Source organism: Neophocaena asiaeorientalis, unplaced genomic scaffold (genome assembly GCF_003031525.2).
Source record: "Neophocaena asiaeorientalis asiaeorientalis breed wild unplaced genomic scaffold, Neophocaena_asiaeorientalis_V1.1 scaffold606, whole genome shotgun sequence".
In the NCBI taxonomy this organism is placed as follows: domain Eukaryota; kingdom Metazoa; phylum Chordata; class Mammalia; order Artiodactyla; family Phocoenidae; genus Neophocaena; species Neophocaena asiaeorientalis.
The window spans coordinates 10618955-10637951 of NW_020173687.1; the positions used below are offsets into that span (position 1 = coordinate 10618955).

General features: G+C 55.9%; 1 protein-coding gene and 1 pseudogene across 2 annotated transcripts in view; one reads left to right on the top strand and one right to left on the bottom strand.

Annotated features, from left to right (window-relative positions):
• Nucleotides 1–1051: 1051 nt before the first annotated feature.
• BCAS4 (breast carcinoma amplified sequence 4) overlaps nucleotides 1052–18997 on the bottom strand; it is a 59943-nt gene continuing 41997 nt past the window's right edge. For both annotated transcript variants that reach the window (XM_024750385.1, XM_024750384.1), the window contains one exon: nucleotides 1052–1630. In XM_024750385.1, the coding sequence (XP_024606153.1) occupies nucleotides 1508–1630 (123 nt within the window). In that variant the 3' untranslated portion in view covers nucleotides 1052–1507. The remainder of the gene's footprint in view (nucleotides 1631–18997) is intronic.
• On the top strand, nucleotides 8754–9819 carry LOC112403069 (ferritin heavy chain pseudogene; annotated as a pseudogene).

Genomic DNA, 18997 nt, shown 5'->3' on the forward strand with positions numbered 1-18997 from the left:
CGCCGATGCAGGAGACACGGGTTCGAGCCCTGGTCCGGGAAGATCCCACATGCTGCGGAGCAACTAAGCCCGTGCGCCACAGCTACTAAGCCTGCGCTCTAGAGCCCACGAGCCACAACTACTGAGCCTGTGTGCCACGGCTACTGAAGCCCGCACGGCGAGAGCCTGTGCTCTGCAACAAGAGAAGCCACCACAATGAGAAACCTGTGCACCGCAATGAAGAGTAGCCCCTGCTCGCTGCATCCAGAGAAAAGCCCACGTGCAGCAACGAAGACACAACACAGCCAAAAATAAAATAAATAAAATTTCAAAAAAAAGAAAAGCCAAGTGATTTGCTTATAAAAAAAAAAAAAAGAATCCGCCTGCTAATGCAGGGGACATGGGTTCGAGCCCTGGTCCGGGAAGATCCTACATGCCGTGGAGCAACTAAGCCCGTGCGCCACAACTACTGAGCCTGCGCTCTAGAGCCCACGAGCCACAACTACTGAGCCCGCGTGCCACAACTACGGAGGCCCGCACGCCTAGAGGCCGTGCTCTGCAACAAGAGAAGCCACTGCAATGAGAAGCCCCTGCACCGCAAGGAAGAGTAGCACCCACTCACCGCAACTAGAGAAAGCCCGTGGGCAGCAATTTATTTAAAAATAAAATTTTAAAAAATTGTTCTAAAATTGGCAAGACTCTACTCTTTTTTTTGCTTTGCTACCACGATCTCACTAGATTCATGATGTCAGATTTCCTTGAAATTCAAATGCTGGTCTGCAATACAGGTGTGTGTGTGTGTGTTTTCTTGGCTCTGGGAGGGATTCCAGAAACTAGAAATATCCATCACCAAAGTGAGGAATCCAACATTTCAGAACAATAGCAGGAAACTCATCTACATGAGAAGAAATTAAAGCAAACACACCTTGGAGGACTCCAGGGAATCTGAATGATCTCTGCATTCTGCTGGGAATCTGAAGGCCAGCTGCACCCTCCCCTCAGGCGAGGGGCTTCATAATAAGCAGATTCTGAGGATCAGGCTTGAGCCAGTGGCAGGAGCACCCATCAAGGAAACATTTACACCCAGGCGACCTGGACACGTTTATTGAGACGGTTCACAGGGCCAGTGGGCACTGGGGTTCACACAAACCGGCCGACACGCATGGACCTGGAGCCACACACCCTGGGGGCACCGCGCGAGCCCCTCACAACGTCTGTGCGAAGCCCTTCCAAGGCAAAGGGAAATCCAAGGCCCCACAGCCCATCCCCCTGGGTGACCACCTTGTCCAGAACACCAGGCAGGACAAACGCCGGTGGAGAAGGCCTTCTCCAGCTCATCTGAGGCACTGCCCACCTGTGGGTTCTAAATGCTTCTCCAGACTCTGTGGGCCCATGTGAAGCAAGGGGGAAAATTCAGAAAACGCATCCACAACAATAAAACAAAACAAAACAAAACAAAACAAAATGAACAATCTGCGCGGCACACAGATTTCACTTCCCGACGTCCCTGACGGCAGGACCGCAGGGCTCACAGACGCCTTTGGCAGCTGGGGGCTCGGTGCGTTGCCTCCCCGGCATCCACAGGAAAATAGTCCTCGGTTCTGTACAACGCGGGCAGCTCGAAGGTCGGGGCCGCCGGCGTCCACAGCTTCTGGAATGACAGAAAACCAGGTGCCCCATCAGCCTCGTGAAGCCACTTGTTCTGAGACCCAAGAACTCCACTTGCAGGAGTTCATCCTGCAGGGAGAATAGCCCAGTTGACCAAAGACTCCATGATACTTTGGTGACACTGCCTGTGACAGCCAAAGCCGGCCCATTTGAAACGTGATGGGGAGCTAGGTTGGCAGGGCTGGCCCGTGTCCACGGAGCCCTCCACAGCATTAGAGAGAGCCGGGCTCTGAGGAGGGATGACTGAGAAAGCCAGGTGTACCTTGTGCCACCGCGTGCCAAGAAGGGCCTCGAGCCGAGACAGCGCCTTGGGCCAGGCCCTGGGAAAGCTGGGGTCGGGCCGATGCTTCTTTGAATGTGTGCCCATCTGTGCTGCCTGAAGGCTGGGCCATATGCATGTGTTACTTTGTTTTTTTTAATTGAACCATTTTAAGAAGTGCTTACTTATTTCTGGTGTGGATTTTTGTTGCAGGGAGGTTAGGGAGGGGAGATTTTGCATCAAGCAACCCTCCTCAAGCTCTAGTAACCCTGCGGGTTACCCAGGCATCTCAAGGTCAAACCAGTTTTACAGAGGACGGCCTCAAACAGTGCTTCTCAAATGTGACTGCACAGGGAACCTCCTGGGAGACGTATGGAATGCTTATGCCCAGGCTCCGCCCCCAGAGTCTGATGTCGTTGGTCTGGGGTGTGGCCCGGGCATCGGGGTATTTCAAAGCTCTCAGGTGATTCTCACGTAGAGCCAGGGCCGATCCCAATAACTGTGACCTGCTCAGAGGAGGGAGGGTCTGCTAGGCTCCGGGGCAGGAGTGTGGGGCTCCAGGGGTGCAGAGGGAGGAGGGCTCTGCACATCTCCACCTGGGGTCCCTCTCACCACCTTTCTGCCCTTCCCCCGCAGCTCCGTCTACTGTTTGATCTCCAGGCCACCTCTGCCCGCTCAGCCCAGAGCAAGCTATGCCCCAGCCTTCAGCTGCAGTCACAGGTGCCAGCACACAGGCTCCAGCCCGTAGTTAATAACAGCTCCCCCAAGCCCAGCCCGTCCACGAGCTCTGCGCTGCACTGGATGTGTACTTACCCACCCCCATGCTTCCTCCCCACAGTGACACCGTGACCATCCTCCCTTTCGTGGGTGGTTGGGGGAGACTACGCTCCGGGAGGTGCCTTACCCACCTCCCACCTGTCCGAGTATCTGTCCACTCAACCACTACCTCATTGAATGCCCAGGGCCGGCCGAGGGCACAGCTGTGAAGTAGACGTATCCCCAGCCATCATGGGCCTCCCTCTCTATCTGGAGACAAAGGAACCAATAGGAAAACACCACCAACGTGCGATGAAGCACCAAGGCCCCTGGAACCCAGAAGAGGCCCATCTCATCCTGGAGGGATCAGGAGGTATTCAGAGGCTGAGCCCCTAGGACCCCAACCCCCCGGCTGGAGGGGCTGCATGGAGGGGTAGCCGGAGGTGCAGTGGTCCAGGCTGTGGACACCCTGTGCACAGTGCTGAGAGGTGTGGTGGGCCGCGGGCACTGAAGCAGCTCAGTCTGGAGTCAGGCCAGGTCAGAGTGTAGACAGGGATGATGCTGCAAAGCAGGGCCAGATGATGTGGGCTCCTGGAGGCTGAGCTAAGAACTTTATCCTAAGAGACCAGGGATGGGGAGAGAGGGAGAGAGGGAGGGAGGGAGGGAGGGAGGGATTAGAAAGAGCAGAGACTAGACTGTAGGGGAAACGGGACCAGAGTGGAAGCTGTTGCAGGTAGGCATCCCTTAAAGGTGAGAGTGGCTGGATTTGGGGTGAGAGTGAACAGATTCTAATGTCTGAGCCCCAAAGCCCTGAACTACCGCACCCCCCAGCCCTCTCTCTGCTGCAGAAGGAAACCACAAAAGGGCTTCAGATAAGGTGGACCGCACTCGGGTGTCTGGGGACCCGCTTACCTCCCTGAGTCTCCACGCATCTGGAAAGCCAGGACAAACAATTCACCTTGGCCAAGGGTCTGCCTCCCAAAAGGGCACAGGGAACATTGAACCAGTCGGCCCCGGGCCAGCCACTCGGCTCAGCCCGCTTGGGGGATACTTCGGACGCGTTTGTCCCCCCTTCTCCCAGCACCTTCCCGGGGCTGCCACCCACCCCTGTGGGCTGGACTTGAGTCCTCTGACAGCGCTGTGACCAAAACACAACGGGGAAACGAGCCCCAAGATGCATCTCACAGCCTGAGGGATGCAGTCTGTGGATAAGCCATCGTTTTAGAATATCCTCACCCAGTTCCTCCTGAGAACTGGCCGTTGTGATATCTAGAAAATGCAAGATTCAAGTAATGACAGTTCAAAGACCAGCTCCCTTGTCCTGACACAAGGCTTGGGGGCCAAAGCACACTTGGTGATCCTGAAAAGACAGGTTCCTTTCTCTCCTGATCTCAGGACCCAGGCAAGGCCTCACGGGCCCCAAGGGTGAGTGGCCAGGCATGGCCAGAGCCGGTGTCCCTCTCCTGGAGATCCTGGGCCTCTGGACTCCCTGTTCTTTGTCAAATGGTTCTTCCAACAGGGATGGGGCTTCTGCCTCCTCCCTGAAGGAGACAGGCTTCCGAAAAAGGAGAAAATCAATATAATTATGAAGGAACCAAGGAGAAGTAAGAGACTCCTTAGCAGCTTTAGATATAATCGTATCTTGAGTTCCAGTGAGATCTAATGCAAGCAGTGGTGGCATCTTTGCTGGTGATGGAGTGGAAACGTCCTTCCTGCACTCAGAAAGCAAGGAGAAGGGGGACGCAGGGAGAGGTGAGCCTTGTGCCAGCGCCCAGCCAGGCGGCACTGTGGATTATTAGACAGCAGCTACGCGTGCTCACCAGGACCCCACAGGGGCCCAGGAGAATGAGCCATTCCAAACAAGCTTGCTTCCCTTTTCAAAGGGGCCCCCAGCCAGGAAGGTGGCGAGGAAGGCCACAGAGGCTGGTGCAGCTCTATGCTGGCCCTGGACCGAGCCCCTGCCAACATCTTGGGGCACGTGGAAAATCTGTGGGAAAGTGACTCACAGCTCATTGGAGATCTGGGCCTGCAGTCAGCCAGGAAGGGGGGCCCTGAGCTGAGCCAGGGGGCTCCGAATGTGGCCACTTCAGCCCCAAATGCTGCTCTTGGAGAGTGGGTGGGCATGGGAAGGGCGTGGGATGTTATCTCGGCCTGTGCAGCCTCCACGTCCCATTCTGGTATCAGAATCTTGGCCGTCTCGTGGAATCACTGCTGCCAGCTCCCCAGTGGAGCTGCTCTGCCCACCTCCACAGCTGAAGGATGAGTGAGAGGAGGCCTGACCCACCGGGGCCGTGATTGGTCCAGCAGTGAGCAGGTGACCCCAGCTCACCCAATGAGAAGCAGCCTTGGGACTCTGACTCTTGGGACAGGGCTGCTTCCTGCCCCCGTCCCCCCTTCCCAGGTCCCAGTGAGGACGCGCCCGTGAGCCTGGCAGTCACTTCTGACACACTGAGGGGCCTGCCTGAGAGTGAAGCCAACACAAGGAAGCCGAGTTGGGAGGGGAAGCAACAGAGTCCTGACAGTATCATTTGAGCACCTGAATCAAATTTTGCCTGAGGTTAGTATCACCTTGGGACCTTTCCTGTTCTTGAGACCACGGGATTCTCTTCTTTGCTTAAGCCAAGGTGACCTGGGCTGTTGTCACTTGCAACCAAGCCTCCTGCCTAAAGCAAAGAATAAATCCACAGTAGTGCGGACAAGCGCTTGGAAACCAGTGGCAGAATCGGCAGATGAGGGCCGGCGTGTGAGGCTAAAAGCAGCCTGAGGCCCCAGATGTTGTCAGGGTAAAGCAGGACCACACGCCGGAGGCCAGGCCCCAGTCGCAGGCACCCCGGACGCCAAGGAAACCCAGCCCTCTCACACCCAGGATGACCTGCAACAGGAGGAGTTGTCCCCATCGCAGAGGTCACAGGGGCCAGGGAACCACAGAGCCGGGGTTCACTCAGGCCTCTCCGGCTCCAGGTCCAGTCCCCGCCCATCGCCCTACTGGGCTCCTGCCTCGAACCCAAATCCTGGAGAATCTCAGAAGGGACTTCAGAGAGCTCCCCCTTTCCCCCCTCACCTGCAGCTGGCACTGAGGTCTTCTCCAGGGGCGGCCAGGTAAGCCAGGAGGACTGTCCAACTCCCTGGTACTTGCTCCAGGCTCCCACCCTCGCCTGCAGGCGGGAAGGTTCCACCAGCGGGACAGGATGGGAGGCACAGAAACCTGACACCACAGGTCCAGGGCTCCGCCGCCCTCCCTCCCGGTCCCCCACGCCCCCATCAGCCCGGGCTCCCAGCTGGAGGAGGGTCTCTGGAGCTGGGGCGCTGGGCCTGGCATGCTCTCCTGGGTCTACACAGCCTCCCACATCTTCCTCACTTCCACCCCGGACCCCCGAGTTCCCAAACCTGCAGCCCACACACCAGATGCATGTGTGTGCTTGGTCGGCTGCATGATTTTTAAAAACTGGAATTAACTGCAAACATGTAAAAAGTCAGCAGATTTCTCAGGAAAACCAGACTGCCAGCTAACTACTCTTGGAAAATCAGATGATCTGGAAGCTCCTGGTGGCTGGGCAGAGGAGCTACGGGTGCTCCCCTGTGGGCCCCAGGGCCCACGGGGCCACGTCACCTTTCTGGAACCTGCCGCTTCCGGTGGTGGGTGCCTCGGGGTTGGCCCTCTGGGCTGTCTGCACCACCAAGCAGCTCCTTTCCTGACAAAGCCCCCAGATGGCTGGTGAAGCACGTGGCAAGGGGGAGGCTCAGGCCAGCCTGGCTTCAGGGTCTCTCCTCTGAAGCCCCCCAGTCGGATCACTGTCTGCCCACCCACCTCAGGGCCTGTGCCATCTGCCCACTCCTGCCCCCAGAAATCCCGCACGGCTCCTCGTGAGTCCTAGCCCGCCTCGTATCTCCCTCTTGGAAGCCCCAGCTGCACATTCCCGATCCTGGGCTGCTTTCTCTCTTTTTTTTTTTTTTTTAATTTTACTTATTTTTTTTTATACAGCAGGATCTTATTAGTTATCTATTTTATACATATTAGTGTATATATGTCAATCCCAATCTCCCTGGACTGCTTTCTGTTCAGGCCGGGGTCAGCACACTTGTTCTGCAAAGGGCCAGATGGTAAATATTTGCAAGCCCCATAGTCTCTGTCACAGCTACTCAGCTCTGCCCTCCCAGCACCAAAGCAGCCACAGGCAACGTGTAAAGTAATGGCATGGCTGCGTGCCAATAAAACTTTATTTACAAAGATGGGGGCAGGCCAGACTTGTTTTTTTCAGTTTGCCCCAGAATTAAATCTATCTTCCTAAATAGAACAGGAATGACAAACCCATCTCTGTATCTCCCATGGAAGTGGGCACTAAGTGATAGGTCACCAGACATAGGATGCAGGATTTAGGCCCAGGCCCACCTTGCTGACTGTCCCCAGGCCGGAGTATTATTTGGTTGGCTGCTCTTGGGTCATCACTGCAACTCCAGCCTGTCCTGGCTAAGCATCCTCCACCTCAAAAGAAAGGCCACACCGCTGTCCCACGTGTGGGCCAGGTTCTGAGGTTCCAAAGTGTGGGTCATCCTCTGGGAGGCTGAGGCCTCAGGCTGACCATGGGTGGAAGCTCAGGTAGCCAGAGACTCACCCTCATCCCCCAGGTTAGCAGGCACCTCCAGCCCCAGGGGACTTGGGAGAGGCCCATCCTACTGGGAAAACAACAACTACACTTCCTGTGGCCCAAGCTGCACACATTATCTCTAACCCTCCAGCACTGCTTCGAGGGTTTCTCTTCCTCTTGAGCCTCACTTTCCTCTCTGTAAAATGAGGATAATACCGTTGACTTCTTGGAGTCCTGCCTGGAGCGCAGCAGTGATGCTGGAGGTGCTGTACCCACCTTGGGACCATGAGGACAAAAGCCACTGGCTAAGGGTGGTAGGGCAGTAGCCAGGAGAATCAACTGGCCACTCAGGACTTCTTGTCACACGAAGGAAAAACACAAACCCTATTTGGTTAAACCACTTCAGTCAGGTTTCTATTATGCCGCCGAACACAGCCTGATGGACACGTGCTATTACTCTCACCAGCACTCCAGTTAATAGCAAGTTGCCCAAGGTGGCACAGGTGGTAAATGGGTGGAGCCAGGACTCAGCCCAGGTTGTTTGTATGATGAAATGGAGTGATCACCAAAACAGTGAAAACTTGTAGATCTCACAATAGTTCCAAAAGGTAAAATGGAATTCCAAATAACTGACGTACACATTGCCCCCTCCAGGAGCTCCACTCCCCTTGAGTGGGCGCTGCGCGCGGTGACTTGCTTCCACAAAGTAGAGTAGGGAGGAGGGGGTGGAGGCGGGAGTAACAGCCTGGTGGAGACACCTGGCAAACGCTGCCTCGGCCAGAGGGTCATGGTTAACATCATCAGTGCTACGTCACGTTGACAGCATGTCCCCTGGATCTGATGTGATGAGAAGGGCACTTCACCTCTGTGGTCTTCCTCCCCCAAACCCATAACCCCAGTCTAACCAGGAGAAAAACATCAGATCAGCTCTAATTGAGGGACAGTGTACAAAATACCTAACCAATAATCCTCAGAACTGTCAAGGTCATCAAAAACAAGGAGAGTCTGAGAAGCCGTCATAAACCAGAGGTGGCTAAGGACACGTGACAACTAAATATAGTAGGGAACAGGAAAGGACATTAGGGAAAAACTAGTGCAATCTGAATAAACCACGGAGGTTAGTTAACAGCTGTGTATCGAGGTGGGTCCTTTAGCTGCGACAACGTACCACGGTAAAACAAGATGTTCACAATACAGAAAACTGCGTGAGGGGTATATGGGAACTCTCTGTATTATCATAGCAACTTGTCTCTAATTCTAAAATAAAAAATTCTACTGGGTGGGAGCGGGGTGGAGGGAAGCAGACAGAGAAGAAACTCTCCGTCCATCAGCACAGACCAAGCCCCCGGCCTCTCTCGCTTCAACCAGTGACCGAGTAGTGAGCACTTCTTGAGTGCCCAGCCTGTTGGTGGGCCCTGCAGGCTCCCGGCCCATTCGTGCCCACAGCCGCTGAGAGAGGCAGGTGTCCCTACTCCCATTTTCCAGAAGGGGAAACTGAGGCTCAGAGAGACACTTGCCCAAGATCACCCAACTGGGAACTGGCAGAGCTGAATTCAAACCCAGGCCCGCCCTGCCCCAGCACTGAGCCAGGACACGGGTGGCCCTGGGGCTGAGTGGGGCTGGGGGCTGAGCTCTCGCCCAGGACCTGGGATGTCCCTCCAGCGTCTGCTTGCCAACCTTGGGACCCTCGGGAGCGCCCCCTTTAGCCTATTCAGAGATCACAAACGGGCGGCCTTTGGGTAGCGTCTGGTCCGCAGGCATGACTGGATGGGCTTATGCAAATTTAAAAATGAGTCTCCTGAGTCCTCGCGGAGAGTCGCCGCGGTTTCCTGCTTCAAAAGCGCTTGGAGGGAACCTGGCGCTCGTCCCCCGCTCCGGCCGGCCGCTCAGAGCCAGCCCTCGCCACCACCTCACAGCGCCCTCCGACAGCCCCAAGGTCCCCGCCACCGCTTCACCTCGGCCGCCCGCCACGACGACCGCGTCCCCCTCGCAGGTGCGCCAGAACTACCACCAGGGCTCGGAGGCCGCCATCACCCGCCAGATCGACCTGGAGCTCTACGCCTCCTACGTCTACCTGTCCGTGTCGTACTATTTTCACCGCGATGATGTGGCTTTGAAGAACTTGGCCAAATACTTTCTTCCCCAATCTCGTGAGGAGAGGGAACACGCTGAGAATCTGATGAAGCTGCAGAACCAACGGGGTGGCTGAATCTTCCTTCAGGATATCAGGAAACCAGACCGTGATGTCTGGGAGAATGGGCTGAATGCAATGGAATGTGCGCTACACTTGGACAAAAGTGTGACTCAGTCACTACTGGAACTGCACCAACTGGCCACGGAGAAAAATGGCCCCCATTGGTGTGACTTCATTGAGACTCATTATCTGAATGAGCAGGTGAAATCCATTAAAGAATTGGGTGACCAGGTAACCAACTTGCGCACGACGGGGGCCCCCGAATCTGGCATGGCACAGTATCTCTTTGACAACCACACCCTGGGAAATAGTGATAATGAGAGCTAAGCCTTAGGCTGGCTTCCCGTAGCCACAGGGGTGACCTCCCTCGTCACCAAGCCAGTGCATGCACGTCTGGGTTACCTTTACCTTTTCTGTAAGTTGTACCAAAACATCTACAAGTCCTTTCCTTAGTACCATTCCTTCAAATAAAGTAATTTGGTACCCAGGGAAAAAAAAAAAAGAGTTGCCTGCCAACATGGAAGAACCAGGATGGTTCAGATAAAGACCAAGGGCTTCCCTGGTGGCGCAGTGGTTGAGAGTCCGCCTGCCGATACAGGGAACACGGGTTCGTGCCCCGGTCCGGGAAGATCCCACATGCCGCGGAGCGGCTGGGCCCGTGAGCCATGGCCGCTGAGCCTGCGCGTCCGGAGCCTGTGCTCCGCAATGGGAGAGGCCACAGCATTGAGAGGCCCGCGTACCGCAAAAAAAATAAATAAATAAAATTTAAAAAAACCCATCAAGTTCCTGTTTCTCTTGAACAATATAGCTACCTGGCCCCACTGGGCCCATATTCCTGCGGGGTGCGTCCAGCTGGCCCCTCTCCACTGGGCATGTGCTGTCAGGCTTGCCACTGTCCCCGCCAGGCCTGACTCACTTGTCCGCAGCACCTGCCGAGCCCCGCAGGCATCTGAGCTGGCAGCGGCTCCAGGCTCACGTCACCGTGGGGCTGTCGAGGAGCTGGACGCTTCCCATCCGTGGCCCAGGCCCCCTGGGGTGGGGATGGCCCGCCTGGGCCGCTGCCGAGACCAGCGGCTGCTGCCCTATACCCAAGGTCCCCTCCAGTGCACTCCAGGGCCCGGGAGGCAGGTATGGCAATGGGGCCGTTTTGTGGAGGGGAAAGCTGGCTCAGAGGGGACAGCGTAGGCCGCGTGTCCAGGGTCACACAGAGTCAAGCGGGCTCCTCTGAGCTCCTGGCACCGGCCCCCACCTCAGCCATCTCGCACGGCCCTCACCGCGGGTCCTGGCCTCCCTCCTCGGCCCCCCTCACAGGCTCTCTGCGCCTCAGACCACGCCTGCCCGTCCTGCCTGCAATGTCTGTGTCTGCTCCAGGGCCCCCAGGCTTCCATCCTGACAGCTGGGAGCAGAGCCCTCCCATTTCTCTTAAGCAGCCCTGCGTGTCCGCTCCTGCCGGAAGGGCTGGGCTTGCCGGCCTCACGGTGGCTGCACGGGAGCTGCCCTCCTGCCCCTGCCTCTGCCGTCCCGGTCACCTCGGCTGCTGGTGGCAGCGGGAGGCTGCTGCAGCCCTGGCGACAGGAACAGGTCTGGGGGCTCCCAGATGGGGCAGCCCCTACCCAGGGGGAACCCCAGCAGCAGGGACAAGCTAGTGTAATCTTGTTAGAGGCGGTGCTGACCCCGGCAGCAGCCCTAGACGGCTTCCAGGTCCCCGTGGATTTGGCTTTTAGCTGGACGAAAAGCTTTAACACGGAAACCAGCAGAGAAGGAGCCCCAGAAGTTCTGCCAAGATACTGGCTACTAAATTCAAACTCATATGGGGTCTAGGAGGAAAGACAGGACACCAGGTAGGCAGAGTCACGGCACAGCCCCCTCCAGAACTAGGTCTCTGACCCGGAGTCTGATCTCTCCAACCTTGGCCCCTCTGCCCACTGGCCCGGGCCCTCTGCCCTCCCAGCACCATCTCCTGGAGGAGGGAGGTGTCTGACCTGGGCTTTGCTTCTCATCACCTGGCCACTCAGTGTACCTGTCTAATTACCATGGCCTTATATGTATATTGGGCACCTGCTACATTCCAGAGACTCAAATCTGAAGATCACAAAGGCTCTTTACAGACGAGCAAACTGAGGCTTTCAGGGGTCAGTTGACTCACTGTGGATCCACCCACTAACCGGAACCTCAGTCAACCCAGGTTGCCCAAACCGGCAAGCTGGGGGCCACCCAACTTCCCACGACACATCCAGCCCATCCTCAACCCCCTCTGCTAATTCTTCCCCTATCCCTCTCCCCCTCGCCACTGCCACCCCGTCTCCCAGCCTCTGCTCTAGCCCTCAACTCATTCTCCACGTGGCAGCCTGAGGGGCCGTCGTAAAAAACAAGTCTGATCCTCCAGTAAGTCCCGCTCCTCCACGAGGCCTTCGGGCCCTGCCGCCGTGGTCCCCGACGCGTGAGCAGTCCTCAGGCGGGTCCTGCTTGGCTTCCACTGGGCTAAGTTTACTAGCACTGTTGTCTGTTTGGTTGTTGGTGTTCTCATACTTTTGAATGAAATGCCATTTCTCTTTAACAAAAGGATTTCAAGCTTCCCTTTAAAAAAATCTCAAGCTCTGGGCCACTGGAGAGTGATGGGCAACCGGCACTGAGCAGCGGCCCCTCCTTCCAGGAGCTGCGTGCTCTCGCCTGTGCGGTCCGCCGGCCACATCGCTGTGGCCACCTGTCTGCCAGCTGTCTGCCACCTTGGAGCTGGGGGGATTTGACCCCAGATCCACATGATCCAGCCTGATTCTCCAAACTCCGTCTGTCACCTCCCATCACTCACAACCCTCCAGCCTGGGGTCTTCTTTCTGCTCCTGGATCTCACCAGGGTCTGCTTGACGGGAGACCTTGGCACCTGCTGTCCCCTCAAGGCCTTTCCACAAGGTCTTCCTCTGCTGGTTCCTTCCTTCCTTCAGACTCTCCTAAGGGAGGCCCAGTTGCATCTGTGTCACCTTCCCTCCTTCACGGCAGCACTGTGGAGCCTAGCCTGTTTACCTCTCTCCTCGGTTACCACCCGGCTCCCCACCAGGCCGAGCTCCATCGGGACGGGCACCAAGCCAGTCGTTAGGGCCAGGGCCCCAGCAGCAGCTGGAGCCTGGTGCACAGGAGACACTCAGGCAACGGGAAACGGACGAATCTTCTCACCACCCCAGGCAGAGCAGGAAGGGCCTGGGGGTTGGCCTTTCGCCAAGTCAGGGCCCCGGAGCCTGAGACCAACGAGGACAATCACGTCTCCGGCTGAGGACGCCTGGTCGGACCCATTCTGGAGTCTTGGGGTGGCTCAAGGCTGGTGACCCCACCCTGGCCAGGTCTGTGACCCACATTAAAAATAGAGCACACGTAGGGGCTTCCCTGGTGGTCCAGTGGGTGAGACTCTGCGCCCCCAATGCAGGGGGCCCGGGTTCGATCCCTGGTCGGGGAACTGGATCCCGCACGCACGCCGCAACGAAGATCCCGTGTGCTGCGACAGAGACCCGATGCAGCCTAAATAAATAATCATTAAAAATAGATAAATAAATAAAAAGCACACAGGGGACTTCCCTGGCGGTCCAGTGGTTAGAACTCTGCGCTTCCACTGCAGGGGCACAGGTTCGATCCCTGGTCAGGGAGCTAAGATCCCGCACACCGTGTGGCGTGGCCTAAATAAATCAATAAAGCACACAATAAAAGCGATGCACTGCCCTGGACGGGAGCCTGGAACAGACAACAGACGAGGAAGAAAAATCTGGTAACATCCAAAGATTGGTGTTCAGTGAACGGTACTGGACCAATGTGGGGTCTTGGTCTTGACAGCTCTCCAGGTGACGCGAGATGACAGGATATGGGAGACGGAGTAAGGGGGGCATGGAAGCCCTCAGTAGTACTGTCTTTACAAGTTTTCTGCAAATCTAAAATTATTCAAAATAAAAGGTCATTTAAAAATAAATAAATAAGGACTTCTCTGGCGGTGCAGTGGATAAGACTCCACGCTCCCAATGCAGGGGGCCCGGGTTGGATCCCTGGTCAGGGGACTAGATCCTGCATGCATTCCATGAGCCGCAACTAAGGAGCCCACGTGCCACAACGAAGGAGCCCCCGTGCTGCAACAAAGGAGCCCTGGAGCCACAACTAAGACCCCATGCAATGAAATAAATAAATAAATATTTTAAAAATAATAATAAATAAATAAATAAGAAAACTCATCCATGGCAGCATATGTGAAGCACTGAAGGGAACAACACAGATAATGAGCTATTAAATAATAATACTGATGTCACTGATAATAATAATAATAATGATGGCAGCTAAACCTTACATTATCTCAGTCACTGTTCATGACAATCCTGTGCAGAGGATAGGACTGTAAATCCCATTTTACAGACGTGGAGACTAAGACGCAGCAAGCTTAAGACCCACTCGAAGCGTGACGCTTGCAAGTGACGGGCAGGGCCGGCCTCATGGCTTGGTCTGATGCTCTGCTGTTACCGTCTTGAAATTCTTAGTAAGTTCTGACAAAGGGGCCCCAGATTTTCATTTTGCTCCGCACCCGCCAATTCTGTAGCGGGTCGTGGTGACAGAGGTGGATTCCAAACCGGGAACGGTGTTCGCCATCCTCAGAAAGGTCACTCAGGATCGGCTCTGTGCACAGCGTGGAGCCAGCGCTCCCGGCTAAGAAAACATCACGGGGCAAAGGGTGGCCGCAGGATCAATGGCAGAGTTTGGGGGGACAGCAGTGGATGGATTTGGCTGGAGCCGGGACTGTCATACTCTTGGCTTAGAGCAGGGAAAGGAAGATCCTTTTCCAGGCCAGGGCAACAAACCAGCTGCCCATGCCCAGCGGCATGCTCAGCCGAGTGGGCTCCCCGTCAAACGGAGATTCTCCACATTCACGTCCGTGAGCCCACACCAACAGCCGGCCAGGGCCCAGCAGCTGGCGACTGTCACAGCAGAGCCGTACATTTCTCACTCTGGTGCTGGTTATCGATAGAATCCTCAAGGTTTTGTTGGCTGACCTCGAAGGTGGTCGACTCCACAAAAGGACGTTAGAAATAGCACCAATTAGCTCTGGGAGGCAGAAAGCAAACACAGACACAATTGACCATTCTGTCGGGATCCCAAACATGGGCAGCTGTTCTCCATTAAATAAACAAGCCAACAGGGCAAAAACAGAGGCGTCCACCGGGACCAGCAGGCGTGCAGAAGCTGCCCACCTCTCGCCCCTGCCCAGAAAGACTCTTCACCCAGGACTGCAGGAACCTGCTTCTGAGGCAACGCCCGGACTGTCACCTGTCTCCCTTCTCTCCCACTCCAGGCATCTGGGTGGCCTCAGGAGCCCTTCCCAATCCACCCTTGACTCAGACACCGGTGCCCTCAGAGCTCCAGCCTGGTCTCAGCCCCAGCCCGTCCTTTGCCACCGGGTGGCCTGTGAGCCTCGGACGGTTACCGTCACTGCACCAATCCCATCTCTGCAGCCCCAGGGGCCCGGGCACTGATTTCACGAAGCCCCTTCACAGGAACTCACCTCATGCGCTGTCCTGGTCGGACCAGGACGTTTCATCCATTGGGCCCCCTGAGCGTGGAAAGGGATGGTTTCCAAACTCTGGGAAATAACGTTTGAGAGCGAGAGAAAGGAAAAGAGGGAGAGACAGAGAGAGCTCGGTGGAAACAGAGATGAAGGTAATGAGAGCAGGAGAAGGAGACACAGACAAAGGGAGGTAGAGGCAGAAACAAACGACCAACAAACAAAACCCAAGAGAGAAAAATATAGAAGAGAGAGAATTGAAATCGATAGAGATGTGGAAACCAGATAAGGGGGGGGGGGGATTCAGAAAGAGGGGAAATGGATGAAAAGGAGGAGGAAAAAGATGGAGGAGAGAGGGAAAAATGAGGAAATAAGAGAGGAAAGGAGAGGGAAGCGATGAGTAGCCCTGACAGAAAAGTGAGGCAGCCAGGAGGCGGCGGCAGCAGTGGGGACCAGGGCGCAGGGAGCGGACTGTGTTGGGAGCTGGGGAGTCGGTCCACGGGTTCAGGGCTTCTCCAGCCCCGAACCCTGTCAGTGTGCACGCAGGGACACAGAAAGACTCCCCACCCTCACCCCGCCTTAAACCCCATCCCTGTGTCAAAGAAATAACAATATTCTGAAAGGACAAAGGCCGTCTCAGAAGACAGGTCAGTCTCTGTTGAACGGACTCCATCTGGCCTGAGGGGCAACACTTTGCTCTTTTCTCACTTTACTCAGGACTCCTGGAAACCTCTCGTCTGCACCCTCCACCCCAGGGAGGAGCTCTTGGCCTCATCGGGGTCCCCACCTTCCCTGGCTGCAAAGCGAGAAAAGAGGGAGAGAGATCCTGAGGTGCCCCCCACCCATCCCATCCAGCCCAGGCCTCCAGCCCCGCATCAGCCTGGCGGCCCCCGCAGGCACCTCTTCCCATCTCTCAGTCATGGCTGCATCCCCTGCGCCTAGAACAGCACCTGGTACACAGCAGACGCTTAATCGGTAAGTGCTCACTCCACCTCCCTGGGTGATCCCATTCAGCCTCAGAGCTAAGGCCTCGGGCTCCATGCTGGGTACCTCCAGCCCTGAACCCCACACTCCAACCCTGACTCCACCTGCAAAGGCATTCAGACGGACTCGATTCACAAGGCAACTTGGATGAATCTCCGGGGAATTACGCTGAGTGAGAAAAGCCAATCCCAAAAGGTTACATTCTACTTATAGAACATTTTGGAAATAGCAAAATTTTATACATGGAGGACAGATTCGTGGCTGCCAGGGGTTGGGCGAGGGCTGAGGGAAGAAGGGTGAAGGTAGTCATAAGAGGACCTGAGAAATCCCTGTGGGGTTGGGACAGTCCAGAGTCAGGAGACAGGAGCCTAAATAAAATAAAACTGTACAGAATGGATACAACTGTGTAGAACTTAAAACGCACACAGGTGAGTCCAGGTAAAACCGGGGACATCCCAGTATGAGCAACACATCGTATCCAGGTTGATATCAGGGTTGTGACGTTGTACCACGGTTTTGCAAAATGTTACCATTGGGGAAAACTGGGCAAAGCGTACGAGGGCGCTGTCTCTGTATTATTTCTTATAGCTGCCTGTGAATCTATAATTGCCTCAGTAAAGAATTTCAATTAAAGACACACACGCGTTTCCCCACCTCCACCCTGGTCCCTAGCCCAGGCCACCAGCATCTATCTCCCTCTGGACCATCCCAGCAGCTGCAACCACCCAACCTCCACCCTTGCAGTGCCAGCATCTTCCTCCACGTTTCAAAACCCTCCAGGGCCGAGTCCTTGCCTGGGCCCCACACCCTGCTCCATCCACTACCCCCCACCCTGACCTGCACCTCCAGCTCCAACACGCCGCCCACAGGCCTCACCGCTCCCCTTCCAGCCCAAGACACCTGTACACTCCCCTCGCCACCTCCCCCAGGGCGCCAGCCACCTCATCGCTGTGCTCCATGTTACCTTCTCAGTGAAGCCTTCCCTGACCACCTCCTGCCCCCAGACCCACCTCTCCCTGCCCTCCTTCACCTTTCTTTCTCCCCGGGACACTTTATATATTACACTAGACTATCGGCTGCTGGAGAGCGGGAACATTCCCTGTCCTCCCTGGGTTCCGAGGATCTGAAACAGCACCGGGCTCATACAGATGGTAGATGATAAGTATTTGTTGAGTGAATGAATGAATGAGTACATGAATGAAAAGAGGGGTGGTGGGTGGAGATTTGGCATCAAAGGAGTTAAGCCCGGCCCAAGGGCTGGGGAAGGAAAGGGTAAAGGGCTGGGATTGCACACGTGGCAGCTCCTCGAGCAGCCAAGAAGGACTTAAGGGGACCGTAGTGGGAGGAAGAGGCCGGTATGTGCGCAGTACAGAGGGGGATGGGCGGGGCTGTCCTCCAAGCACAAGATCTCTCTAGGCCTCCAGGAGCAAAAGCCCAAGGTACGGAGGGAGAGAAGCCAGGGCGATACCCTGCAGGACGGGCCACGCTGTCCACCCAACTCCCGCCCCGCAGGCTCTCAAGAGAACCAGAAACAGGGGTTGGGGTGGAGGCCGAGCTCACTTTCTGGGGCCTCCAGGGGCCGAGGGGCCAAGCCTCAGCGGCTTCCCACCGCCTGGCCATTCCCGCCGAAGTGCTGTGCTCAAGCTGCTTGTGGGAATGAGGGTGGGCGTGCGGACAGGGGTCACAGAGGACCTTGGATTTGCACTCTTAACATCCCTCCAAAGCCCTGCGTGGGGCTGCCAGTGCTGAGAGGAGGATCCCTTCCTCCAGCACAGTAAACGGCAGTGGTCCCTCTGTCTAGCTGTGTAACCTTGGCCAGGTCACTTAACCTCTCTGTGCCTCATTTTTCTCATCTGGAAACAGGGCTAATAATAGTTTCTACCTCATAGGGTGTTTTACCCAAATAACCCAAAGTGCTTAGAAAACTGGAAGTGCTCAATGAACGCTGGGTAATTTCATTATTATTACGGCCCCCTGAATTCTTTTAAACGATGTCATTAGCTTGTGAACAGCCCAAGTGTACAGTTTTGTAACACTGCGTTTTTAGTATTAAATGCATTCCGCTTCGAAACATGAACATTTAAACTGAATCACAATTGCGGAAGCCAGCCCAAGGAGCCTCAAGGATTATCCAGAACACCTCTCAACCCCTCAGAGGCACGGCTCACCCTCAGTCAGGCGGCCAGGCTCGCAGCAGATGCTCAGTAATGCCTGCTGGCCAGTGACACATTACGAGGGGCCACACCGGGCACAGATATGCTGGCAACCAGCCCTGCGAGCAGCCCCCTGGCCTGTGGCCTCTGAGTTCTCTCCCAGCAATGACTGCTGCCATCTGAGCCCCTCCTGCCCACACCCCCCCACACACACACTCCTGGGGGCACTGTCCGTGGCCTCCAGAACCAGGTCCAGGCCAGCAAAGAGCTGCCAGACACGGGAGGGGAAGAGGCAGTGCCAGGGCCACAGTGCTGAGATCCCCAGCCCAGGTAACCACGGGCACCTCCCAAGCGGTGCTCAGTGATGTCTGGCCCTGAAGCAGCCACCTCCCTGCTCTGGCTTCTTACTCCATGTAAAAGCCAGGATTCCCCCCTCTCTAAATTTCCCAGGTTAATTATTAGGACCCTCCAAGTAATGGGAACTTTGGTCTTGACATTCCGTCTGGCAACGTGACAAGGTGTGATGGTATCAGCTGGAACACGGACCTGGATGAATTTACTGCTTAATGAGACGTGGTTTATTTTCCCAGCAGAAAGCTGACCACGAATGGAGCCAAGTTCAAGAACTTCCCAGGCCCCTTAGGCATTAAAGGGATCATCACACTTTCTCCAGATGCCGCAACTCCAGCTGCAGGCATCACACAGGTTTCTGCACTAAGGAGGGACTCACCTCCCTCCACTCATCACGTCACCCGGAACCTGCAATCGCTGATGGGAGCTGCCTGTCCTCTGTGCGGCCCTGCCTCGCTCAGGAATGCCGTGCGACCCAGTGCCAAGCTGGTGCCACGCACTGGGCCATGCTGTCCCCTGCCACAGCCCTTTCCTGGCCTC